Raw genomic sequence first — 11,956 nt, forward strand, 5'->3', positions numbered from 1 at the left:
TCAAAAAACTTGCCTCCAGAGAGTCTCACTTTTTGTACAGTAATTCAAGCCTATATTTAATAGTAAAGGATATATATATATAAATTAGAATCCAGTTACACTTTTCAGTTGAAAACGGTCTCTGTGAAACAAATCACGTGACGAATAAGGTCTCACTACCTCACTCATGTAAAACAACCAATCCCCACATTATCAGAAATACATCAAGTTACTAAAAGCTATGTAGTATAATATAAACCTAATGCACAAATTGGCTTAAGCAGCCTCAGAAACCTCCTCAGGAATGGAAGAAACCTGCAGGTCTTTCTTTGGTCTGTAATCCTTGACAGATGGCTCCTTAACGACATCTTCATCCTTTGGCTCAATAATCTCGACAGCATCTGGTAAGGCGGTTGGACCAGTTCTAGCCTTAGATGGGTCCTTCATGATCTTGACCTTAATACCCAAAACACCTTGTCTCAATAAAACGTGTCTGGTAGCAGTGTCAATGAAGTCGTTTACTGGCTGACCAGAGTGGATCAAGAAACCATCAGAAAACTTCATAGACTTGGCTCTTGCAGCTCTCAACTTACCGGAAATAACAACCTCACAACCCTTGGCACCAGATTCCATAACGTATCTGACAACACCGTAAGCAGCTCTTCTGATGGCCAAACCGTTCAACAACTTGAATTTCAAGGACTCGGCTTGAGCAACAGCGGACAAACCACGCTCTTGAACTCTCTCGGCAAACAACACAATAGTACCTGGTTGGTACTTGAATCTCTTCTGAACCAACAAAGTCAATTCGTTGATTCTTCTACCGTTTTCACCCAAAACATCTTGAGTTCTGGTTGCTCTAATGATGACTTCAGTAGTGGTTGGAGTAACTCTAACCTCAACACCAGAGTAACCTTCCTCAGCCAACTCTCTGGTGAAGAACTCATTCAATTCGGCGTAGAAAACACCGTCAGCGACTAGCTTTCTCTTCTTGGAAATAACAGTGACCATCCTTTTAATGGGACTAACTTTGACAGATACGTGCGTGTCTTCTGATCTATCTAATCCCCTTTCCAAGTATCCATCCAAAACCTTATCAAGATGCGTTTTATCAATATATCGCTTACAGATTTTTCCAGAGGAGAGAACCGTACTCCGCGTCGCTAGCGTGCTTTCCGAACGGGAGAATGGGAAACCAAGACGACGAAAAAAGACGAAGCTCCGAAAATCCGGTGTACGGATGTGGAAACTACAAACACCCATACAGTAAACAGTCACAACTTGAAACACGGAACATCTACAATCCGTATTTAACTTCCCTGCGTTTTGTGATGGAAATCAAACGGTCTAGAGAAGACACCGTGGAAATAGAATAGTATTAGGATCAGCCTCAACACGCCTTGCCCACAGTCTGAGCAGCAATTCATGTGCGTAGTTATGTAACAATTTCCCTGAGATTAGTAACATTTTGGATGTACGTAATTGGCAGGTAGAAATATATATATATATATATATATATATAATATTATTTCGTTATAAGCTGTATATGTTAGCAGTTTGTTTAAGGTTTGTTGAAAAAGTGCATTTAGTTGGCTGTCTTTGAAAAATAATGGATTGGTAATTATAATAATTATGTGGTAATCTTACCGTTAGTGAACGTAGCGAAGTGGTAAGAGTCTTTTTACGAAGGATTCCAAGGTAGCTTCTTAGTATTGCCAAAGTATTTATTTCTAAATAAATATTTGCAGATCAAGTAAGCAAATACAGCCCCACCTGTTTTTAACAAAACAATTTATTTTATCCTAGAGTTCGTTACGCCTTTGGATTCGAACATATTATCCTTATGCAGTACTGTGCAATGATTGGAAGATCTAGATATGATCCTGCACCATGATATTCAGCCATATGATGTAATACTTCAGGTGATGCAGAGTTGATGTCTCCAGTTTAAGATCCGGTTGAAACGAAAAGAATATGACTCTGGAGCATTAGAGAAGAAAAAAAACAATGCCAGATTTTTCTCCAAGGCTTGTAGCGATGCTGGTAGCCCGCCATTTCCGGATACAGGATATGCAGCTAAACACAACATATACCATTTGGCTGTCCGATGTGCATACAGGTTCCACGCATGAGGTGGTGCACTTTTTGCAACTGATGTTCCAATCTGTCTATATATGGAGTTTGCCAATTTTTTTTAACACTAGAGACATATATGATACTCTAAGCAACTTGCTCAAATGAAATTGGAGACAATATCGAAGAGGGTAATATGCCGGGAATTAGTATTGTCAGATAGAAAATAAAAGCCGTTACTGTGTCGTGGAGACACATATGCGTCACTTAACATAGGTTCCTGTCCGCTAAAAAAACCTTAGTATAAGATCCCTTTATTCCATAAGTAGTCACCATATATGCTGTAATGACAGGTGTCGCGCCATTTCCCGAATAGGTAAGAGATGAGATAGAAAAGCTCACATAATCAAAACAAAGTAGTGTTTCATCATATCTCCTATTCAACTACCGTTGGGACAAGAATTCCTAACCTGGAGAAAAAAACTGCCCTCGAGGCGATGCCGTTAACAATACTCCAGAAAAACAAAAATATAACAGCTAGATGTACGTGATTTACCTAACGTTCGAGGTTTCAAACTGGTAGTTAACTAACAGATATATTCCTTTTTTTCCCTTTCAATTTTCAGTATTTATTCCATTCTCTTTATGTTTTGCACCAAACTATAACCGCATCCACTCCACTTCAGAAAGCCAATACATCTTTCAATAGGGGGTTTCTGTTTTATATATAGTTCATCGTATCATAGTCTAAAATCTACCAGTGTTTTTGATTGACAAGTTCACTTTTCTGATCCAGCTTCCAAAGATACCAGACCATCACTTTGCAATATTATAATCGAAATGAGATCTGTCAAGTGTGTTATAGTAGGCGATGGTGCGGTAGGCAAAACTTCATTGTTAATTTCATACACTACTAACAGTTTTCCTCAAGATTATATTCCAACGGTATTTGATAATTATTCAACTACAATCGCTGTTCCTGATCCGCAGTCGTCTACTGGTGAACAACAATTGTTCAAGTTAAACTTATGGGATACTGCTGGACAGGAAGAATATGATAGGTTGAGGCCGTTGTCATATCCTCAAACAGACATCTTTCTCATATGCTTTAGTGTTAACGAGCCTGTCAGTTTTATAAATGTTTCAGAAAAATGGTTTCCAGAGATAAGACACAATACAAATTATGAAAATATGGAGTTATTCCTTGAATGCGGTAAATATCCAATTCTACTAGTCGGCACCAAGGCTGACTTAAGAGACGATGAGCATGAAGAGGACAGACTACGGGAAATGAATACTGATTTCGTATCGCAACCAGAGATCGATCGTATTGTGCATCAATGTGGATTCATGGGTTATGTTGAATGTTCAGCTGCCACACAAGAAGGTATCCGTGAAGTTTTCGAACGTGCTATAGATTGTGTGGTATATAAACCGGAGAGATTAATAAATAAAAACAAAAAACATTCAATGAGTAATTCATCAAAACTGCCACTAGACAATAACTATTCCGGTCAGCATGAACACCTGATAGACATCAAGGCTAAAAATGCTAAATTTGACAACAGTCATACATCTAACAATGGATTTCATAGTTCCTTGGGGATAGATGCAGGTTCTTCACGAGAAGTAGGTAGGTATGGTAATAATAAACAGCAGAATGGTAATAGCGACAAATCAAACAAAATGAAGAGAAGGAGAAAACTTAGATGCATCATCTTGTAAATAACACAGAAATCATAAGGCAATTTTAAACGGAGCCTGAGTAACCAGGTGATTATGATTCTTGTTATCGATATGCTAAAAAGAACCTAAAAACCAGTGTAATACTATTGTTCTCATCTAGAATAAACCTAGTGGAGCTGTTTTCTCCCACACTAACTTTCTACTTCATATAGGCTTCAAGAGTAAATAATCGGTTTTATAATGAACACAGCACAAAAATTCAACGATATAAGAAACATTTTCTAACCTCTTTTGAAAGTTGCCTTAGTAGTATTTCCTTTTTTATTACGATTTCGCCTGGTCGCTATCTTTTTCTCCAATTCAGAGATTTCTTTAACTGTATTATCGTATAGTTCTCTCTGTAGATTCTGATCTTGAAACTCTTTGCGAGTAAAACTCGTATTTTGACAGTCAACCATGTATAAGACCTTTTCTGGGTCGGTTCTATTGACTTCTTCCAATTCAGGCGTCATGACGGCATGAAGGATTACCTGCGCACCACGAAATCCGTTTTTTGTAAAAAGCCATAGGAGTGGATAAAGAACAGTGCAGTATAATATCAGTAACAGCCAAATGGATCCGTTACTGATCACGCGTCTCAAAGATGTAGACCTCATGAGACCTGGATCAACTAATGTAACGCTCACATTCTTTCCGCTACGCCCATCTGTATTGTCTTTTTTGATTCCGTTAAAAATGCGACGCTGCAATTCCAACATCGCCAAGCTTAACTGCAGTTTGGAGCCACCAAAAAAGCGGAGAGGTTTATCATATTTTTCCGCCATCCACAATGGATCATCTGGATGAGCCGTACCCAAAGCCTGCAAAAAGCATGTAGTAACAATGATTCGGACGTTCCTATCCGGGGGTTGTGCTTTGAAGCTTGGCTGCAACAAATGCAGTAAATGGAACACGCCCACATAGTTTGTAGCAAGTTGCAACTCTAATCCATCCACACTAGATCTTCTAGTCATTGCTGTGCGTGACCAGGGCCAGCCAAAGGGCTCCATGTTACCCGACATTATAATGCAGCCATCCAAACGTCTTGGTGGGGAATTGTCTAACCACGTTGTAGCAAACTTTCTCACTTGATACAGATCGCTCAGGTCACATTGTTCTAAATATATCATTTCGTTCTTCGTTTGCACTCTTAGCTGTTCACACCATTCGCTTGCCCATTCATCAATGTTCCGCATTAATATAATCAACTGAGCACCCCTCCGCGCCATATCCAACGCAACCGACGTTCCCATCCCTTGCGATGTCGCTCCTGCAATAATATAAACCCTGCTATGCAAGTTCCGTTCCCATGTGTTACTTTTCCCTCGTGACCAGTACTTCACTAAGCCTATAGTGACCGCATACGGTAACACCTTCTTAAGTATACCATAGTACGGTATTTTGTCCGTACCTTCGATTAGGGCAGTTCCCAATATATTCAATGGCATCTCAAGTAAGAAATATTGCTTTTAGTTTGCGTTACAATGTAAGTATTCGCATACATTAAAGACCATTTAACTTGTTAAACGTATTTAAAATCATTTGAAAGATTCTGTTACCCGCCTGCCAAGTTCTGAAAATTTTCTCGTTTAAGCGAGATGGCTTCTGCTCATCTGGAAGCTGTAACACACACACCATCAGCAGCATACAATTAAGGTTGAATTGGGATATCTATTTCTTGGTGCTATGGATGAGGAGCTGATTTTTACTAACGAGTTTTCTGGTACTGTTTCGCAACTGCATTCGCATGGGCAGACGAATCTCAGACAATGCTCTACTGCAGCTATTAATTCAGCCACTTTGGTTGGGCATCGGCTATTTGTGGCACAAGCCAATAAGGCTCTAATTAATGTGTACAATATTCATGGTGCTAATAAGCGGGAATCAGTTGAGCAGAGGTTGCCACTACCAGAAGTTGTCAGTTGTATTGCTGTTGTGGAGAACATCCAGGCGTCTAGATGCGGTTCTGCGAATTCCAACTCAGGTTTACCGTACCTACTTGTGGGCTCTACTCCTACGGGAAAATTGTACGTCTGGGAGTTGAATTCAGGGAATCTGTTGTCGGTGAAGGCTATGGCACATTATCAACCGATTACAAAGATACAGTCTATTGTGAATGGCAAGTACGTTATCACGAGTGGATCAGATGCTCGTCTGATTATCTGGCAAACGGCTGATTTGGTTCTCCACGATGATCCTAAACCACTATACATACTGCACGATCACACGTTGCCAATAACGGATTTTGTTGTGAGTAATGCTTACAACGGCGATTATATAAATACCAAATTGTTTACAGTGTCGGAGGATGCGACATTGAGATGTTACCATATTGACTCTCAACTTGACAAACCATATTTGATTGCTACGTTTACGTTTGCACTACCTTTAACATCGGTAACATTGGATCCAGCTGATAGATGTGTGTATGTTGGAACAAAGGAAGGGGCCTTTGCTTTACCTGTTTATTACGGTTTGGACAACAATGAAACTAAGTTGGTGAATCTACTGCATTTCGGAGAAAACAAAATATTATCCATTATAGAATCTCAAGAAGGTGTAGATGTGAATCGCAAGGAATTGTACCAAATGGGACAACTGGTCTGCGACAAGTTAATACCATCCCATATAACGGCTATGAAGTTATCCATGGACGGCAGTCTGATTGTGTTCGGTACCAACCAAGGTAATTGCATTGTGATGGATATTTACTCAAAGCAGCCTGTGCGCGAGGTAGCTCCTATTGTAACACAAGACACCAATGTAGGAATGGTAACGAATTTGCTTTTATTCCCAGCGACTATGGAGTCTGAATCCTTGATGCAATCATCTGTTTATGATGTCAGCAGCAAACACACTGAAGCGTCTAAGATCCCAAATCTCAGCAAGTCTGTATTTGATAAGAAGGGTCCGCATGATATAGTTTTTCAGGTGGTTTCTCGGAAGGAGTTGGAGAAGGTACCGCCCTTATCAGATTTCAAGGAGTACGTAGACTGTGTTGCTCAAGAGGAGAGTGTATTCTTGCAACAAGGCCCTATACAAAGTACAGTGAAGGTCATAAATCAAGATAAACAAGCCGAGGAGGTTGTAGCAGACCTACCACCGTCCAAAGATGCAACTGATGAGGGCGCAGAAATTTCCAAGCTGAAAGAAACAATCGAACAGCTGACCTGTGCTTACAAAGACTTGAGGGCAATGCACGAAACTCTGTATGAAGAGCATAATAAGCTGCTACAGTCGCAGCCCAGCCTCCACTAATTAGTTGAATATATAAATAGCACTGCATAAGAAACAAAATAGATACCTACATTCTCAAACCAACGACTTATCTGGTTCAATTGCGTGGGAATGAGCCAGTCGTCGCTTTATTACGTTGAGCACTGTCACCGTCTTGTGCGATTGTCAAGGTGAAAATTTTCCGGTTTCTCTACGACATTCGAAGTCATAATGTGAACCGGCGATGAGGTAGATAGTGTCTAAAACGGTAAGCCTATTGACAATCTACCTCAAGCAACCATAATCACAGAATGCCAAGTGGTGAATCGAAACCAACGAAGAAACAACTGAAGGCTCAGCAATTCAAAAAATCCAAAGAAGAGAGAGAACACGACAAGAAACGCAATATCCAGAAAGCTGAAGAAGCACAGGCATCTACAGAAACCACTGAGCCTCCAAAGAAGAAGCGTAAGACTCGTAGAGGCAAAGGCGGCAAGGGCAAAGATGGTAAGAAGGCAAACAGATTTATAATCTTCGTTGGTTCGCTGCCCAAAGATATCACAGAGACAGAATTACTGTCTCACTTCAAATCAAGTAACCCAGATCACATCCGGCTGCGCCCAGACAAGAACATCGCTTTTCTAGAGTTCGACGCCGATAAAGACCCATCAAACATTCAAAGACGTATGGATATTGCACTTATGCAACACAGAGGAGTTATCAAGGGCTCTAAAATCAACGTTGAGCTGACTGTTGGCGGCGGTGGAAACAGTGAGAACCGTCTCCAGAAATTAAAACAGAAGAACGAAAAAATGGAGCAAGAGAGACAAGAACGCATGAAAAACCTCATAGCACAGAGTAGGACTAAAAGCAGGACTGGATCAACCTCCGCACCTAAGACGGATTCCGCAGTTCCCCCGGCCCCAGCTGTCCACCCTGATAGAGCCAAGCTACTCCAGTAGTAGAATACACATACATACATACCTCATACCAATGTAATGCATTACGTCTTCACTGAAAAAAGACGACGTTATTGGCCGGTGTGGAGGGCCCATCTAAACATTGCACATCGCTGCTTGCAGAATGATGTCTTTCCCAAAGCAACCAGCGACTCAAAGAAGCCGTGACACTACATATGTTGGCAAAGCTGCGATGCTTCTGCTAATCTAATCACGTGATATTACGTCAGCCGTTATCTATTACAAACTCGTCGTCATATATAAAAGTGTAATAAAGAAAAGCTGTATGTTTGTTAAAGTTAAAATAGTGTTGTTTATTTTAAAGCAAAAGTAGATTTATTTATTAGGTATAAACTCAAGCAAGGACTCTCCGAGTGTTTTTGTTATAGTGTGGAAGTAAAAAGGGTTTCAATATATCATATTGGGCAAGCCTTTAGGAGTGCTGTCTTTTGTCAGCAGGTTGATTCATATTAGTAATTATTGGGCTGGCATACGTATTACTACTACTACGACTAAGGTATACAAGTAGGTATACATCAGTTAATGGAAGAGAAAAATAAAGCTCAAGTCTGTACAATACAAAAAAAATGTCATCGTTAACCAAGTTGTTGCAGGAGAAGAGGAAGAATGAGATTGTTAGTGCGAACTTGGCCTCATCGCTGCAGGCAGCTGTGTTAACGGAACCTTTGGTGGATCATCAACGCCAGAATGCTGTGGAAAAGCCTTCTTTAACACAAAGGTACTCAAGCACGACGACAATTACGCAGGTTAACTCGAATAGTGATAGCGATACCACGCCAAATGGGTCGATGGATAGGGGTAATCCACTTTCCCAATCGTTCATGGACACTAATTCTGCGTATACAGCAGCTTTTTACAGGGGCAGCAGCATGCCGTGCAAGGATCGCACGGTGTCAGTTATCATTAACGAAGGGATCAATATTAGTCGGAACTCGTCAGCCAAGCATTCATGGAGTCATAGCGTGGGTCGAAACTATCCTTCATTATCCTCCAGCATACCTTATTCGGTTCCTAATTCAAATAGCAATGGTGCGAGCTCGCAGACGAGTTTTACACAAGACAACAACAACCCTGGTAATACGTTTGTGACTTCTCAGTGGATAGAAAAGTATGGGAACTCACTTCCAAAGAATGTTTCTGCTATTGACTCGAATATTATTTCGTCCCCCAAAGTCGGTTCAGTGGAGCCGCGATTTGTAATTTCACGACAAAAGTTGCAGAAAAGCCCGACTGAAATTACCTCTAACCATTCGATATCGATTTCAAGGTCGAGTTCCCTTTCCTCACAACTGGGTAATTTCTTTTTCACCAAGTCATCCAAAGATATACCGTTTTCCTCTGCTGGGAATGTTCCAACTTCCTCCAACAGTTGCTCTAATAAAGAAAATGTCAATAATGAGAACTGCATCCCTAAACCCATTCGTGCCAGACAAAGTTCTGTCTATAGCACTTCACGCCAGCCCACTGGCTCCTACAACGATAATTTTGCAGGGTCGCCTTCCTCGTTACAAGAAAATCCGTTGTCCCACCAAGCGACAAAATCGCGCCACTCCTCCTTTGCAGATTTAAAGAGATTTTTCAAAAGGAGTGGCTCTAACAGTCAGTTAAGTGTATCGCCGGGCACCCCACCAGTTTCAAATGGTTCCATTTCTTCACACAGTTCAAACCATTCTTCCACATTTACGGCGGGTTCTTATGGAAGCCAGAATGGCGAAGTATTATTTAATCCTACTGGCAGTGCCGTGTCCCAAGGGTTAACGTTTTTCAAGAGGTATTCCAAAACAGGAGAAAAGCTGGGTGCAGGTGCTGGCGGATCTGTTAGATTAGTAAGAAGATTGAGAGATAATACTGTTTTTGCTGTTAAAGAATTTCGTCCTAAATACGATAATGAATCAAAGCGTGATTACATTAAAAAGATTACGTCTGAGTACTGTATTGGCACAGCATTACGTCATCCGAACATTATCTCAACGATAGAGATAGTTTACGACAACAATAGGATATTACAAGTAATGGAATACTGTGATTATGATCTTTTCGCCATTGTTATGAGTAATAAGATGTCCTACGAAGAAATCAATTGCTGCTTCAAGCAAATTTTAGTGGGAGTTGAATACTTGCATTCTATGGGACTTGCGCATCGTGATTTGAAACTTGACAACTGTGTTATTAACCGCCAAGGGATTGTGAAATTAATTGATTTTGGTGCTGCTGTTGTGTTCACTTACCCACATTCTGGTACACTTGTAGAAGCAAGTGGTATTGTTGGAAGTGATCCATATCTTGCTCCGGAAGTTTGTATTTTTACGAAGTATGATCCTCGACCGGTGGATATTTGGTCCGTTGCGATCATTTATGCATGCATGATCCTAAAAAAATTCCCTTGGAAGATTCCAAAGTTAAAGGATAATTCTTTCAAGTTTTTCTGCTCTGGAAGAGACTGCGACTCCCTGAGCGCACTGGTAACCCGTACACCTGAACCTCCATCTTATGACAATATGATCTCAGGAAACACATATTCTTCACCCGCCCAACAGTCTAACAACCCCTCTGATCCGAACAACCCCAATATTGGACCTCAAAGGCTTTTGCACTCCTTGCCAGAAGAGAGTCAGAATATCATTGGTCGTATGGTAACTCTAGCCCCAGCCTGCAGGGCCTCAATTGATGAAATAATGGAGGATGACTGGATTCGCTCAATTGACATTTGTTATGTTAATGAAGTTACCGACAGGCTTATAACTGCAAGTGATCATAAACACACTCAGGTAGATCAAAGTGAGGCCCATATAGCAGGCCTTGAGAAGAAAAAGAAAAGGGGCAAATGATTACCCATGGGCCTCAAAGCATTTAAATTGAACTACTACAGAAAAAAGAAAAAAGAGCTAGCAAGCATTCCAAGTAACTTTTTGTTTTACTTATCTATCGTTCTGTTCCCGTTTTCTTCACGTTTCATTTATTACGCACAAAAATTATAGTTTTTCATGCTAATGAATAAGCATTTAACCCTTATAAAAGTAATTTGATGGTATTGATATTATACCTTGTAAGTTTGTATGCACGTATTTATTTGGAGTATTTGAACTTTAAAAGAAATCTAGAGATGTAAAAGAATGACAGAGGTCCAGAAGCTGACGTCTCGGCACAACTTTTCACCAAATCCGGGTAATAGTATATTTTAGACATTCCGCAATTTTGAAAATTTTATAGGTATTAGCTGTGAAGATAGATGCATAAACGGGACCAAATAGCATAAAGAAATCAGCCTCTCAATTATCAAGGGTTTATGTCTCAGCCAGCGAAGAATATACTTGTTAAATTGATCGTTAGTGCGGGTCAGGCTGCGCCGTCTCCTCCAGTTGGTCCAGCTCTAGGTTCCAAAGGTGTAAAAGCGATGGACTTTTGTAAAGAGTTTAACGCACGAACTGCATCATATAAGCCAGGCATACCAATTCCTGTGCTTATAACAATTAAACCAGATAGATCTTTTTCATTTGAGATGAAATCTCCACCAACAGGCTACTTACTGTTAAAGGCGTTGGGGATAGAGAAAGGTAGTGGTCAACCAAACTTGCTGAAACCTGCTAACATAGCTGGAGAGCTGTCACTTAAACATATCTACGAAATTGCCAAAATCAAAAAAGCAGATAGCAGACATGCATCTCTAAATATGGAGGGGATTGTTAAGTCAGTTATTGGTGTTGCAAAAAGCATGGGGATAAATGTGGTTGCATAGTAGTGGATTGTCGTAGGAAGTGAATATTTCATCAGCACAAGTATATAGTATAATTGAAAAATTATGATTCGGTGAAACGCTAAAATACTGAAGTAAAAGATTCTAACCCTTAAAACAACGCTAAGTACTAGTTAGAAGCCTCAGAATAAAATTAATGAGATTAAATTACAACTATTGTACGACATTATGTTTAAGTTGAATGCAATGCAAAAAACAAATAAAAACCAAGGTGTCAAGTAATTAACAC

The 11,956-nt window shown here is 40.2% G+C and overlaps 7 protein-coding genes across 7 annotated transcripts; 5 read left to right on the forward strand and 2 right to left on the reverse strand.

The window, feature by feature from the left end:
• Positions 1-255: 255 nt before the first annotated feature.
• On the reverse strand, positions 256-1,242 carry RPS3 (40S ribosomal uS3 domain-containing protein; the record flags this gene model as incomplete). The annotated part of the gene is made up of 1 exon (XM_003647561.1): positions 256-1,242. The coding sequence occupies one exon, from the start codon at positions 1,240-1,242 to the stop codon at positions 256-258; it is 987 nt and encodes a 328-aa protein (XP_003647609.1).
• Positions 1,243-2,892: 1,650 nt separating this feature from the next.
• RHO5 (Rho family GTPase RHO5) lies at positions 2,893-3,777 on the forward strand (the record flags this gene model as incomplete). The annotated part of the gene is made up of 1 exon (XM_003647562.1): positions 2,893-3,777. One exon carries the CDS (start codon positions 2,893-2,895, stop codon positions 3,775-3,777), a length of 885 nt encoding a protein of 294 aa, XP_003647610.1.
• Positions 3,778-4,019: 242 nt separating this feature from the next.
• PBR1 (putative oxidoreductase) lies at positions 4,020-5,225 on the reverse strand (the record flags this gene model as incomplete). The annotated part of the gene is made up of 1 exon (XM_003647563.1): positions 4,020-5,225. One exon carries the CDS (start codon positions 5,223-5,225, stop codon positions 4,020-4,022), a length of 1,206 nt encoding a protein of 401 aa, XP_003647611.1.
• Positions 5,226-5,463: 238 nt separating this feature from the next.
• Positions 5,464-7,035, forward strand: IPI3 (chromatin-binding/pre-rRNA-processing protein IPI3; the record flags this gene model as incomplete). The annotated part of the gene is made up of 1 exon (XM_003647564.1): positions 5,464-7,035. The coding sequence occupies one exon, from the start codon at positions 5,464-5,466 to the stop codon at positions 7,033-7,035; it is 1,572 nt and encodes a 523-aa protein (XP_003647612.1).
• Positions 7,036-7,304: 269 nt separating this feature from the next.
• On the forward strand, positions 7,305-7,955 carry NOP6 (Nop6p; the record flags this gene model as incomplete). The annotated part of the gene is made up of 1 exon (XM_003647565.1): positions 7,305-7,955. The coding sequence occupies one exon, from the start codon at positions 7,305-7,307 to the stop codon at positions 7,953-7,955; it is 651 nt and encodes a 216-aa protein (XP_003647613.1).
• A 584-nt stretch (positions 7,956-8,539) lies between these two features.
• NPR1 (serine/threonine protein kinase NPR1) lies at positions 8,540-10,801 on the forward strand (the record flags this gene model as incomplete). The annotated part of the gene is made up of 1 exon (XM_003647566.1): positions 8,540-10,801. The coding sequence occupies one exon, from the start codon at positions 8,540-8,542 to the stop codon at positions 10,799-10,801; it is 2,262 nt and encodes a 753-aa protein (XP_003647614.1).
• Positions 10,802-11,259: 458 nt separating this feature from the next.
• MRPL19 (mitochondrial 54S ribosomal protein uL11m) lies at positions 11,260-11,709 on the forward strand (the record flags this gene model as incomplete). Its single annotated transcript, XM_003647567.1, has 1 exon — positions 11,260-11,709. One exon carries the CDS (start codon positions 11,260-11,262, stop codon positions 11,707-11,709), a length of 450 nt encoding a protein of 149 aa, XP_003647615.1.
• Positions 11,710-11,956: the final 247 nt, after the last annotated feature.

The sequence above is a fragment of the Eremothecium cymbalariae genome, chromosome 6, assembly GCF_000235365.1.
Source record: "Eremothecium cymbalariae DBVPG#7215 chromosome 6, complete sequence".
Lineage (NCBI taxonomy): Eukaryota > Fungi > Ascomycota > Saccharomycetes > Saccharomycetales > Saccharomycetaceae > Eremothecium > Eremothecium cymbalariae.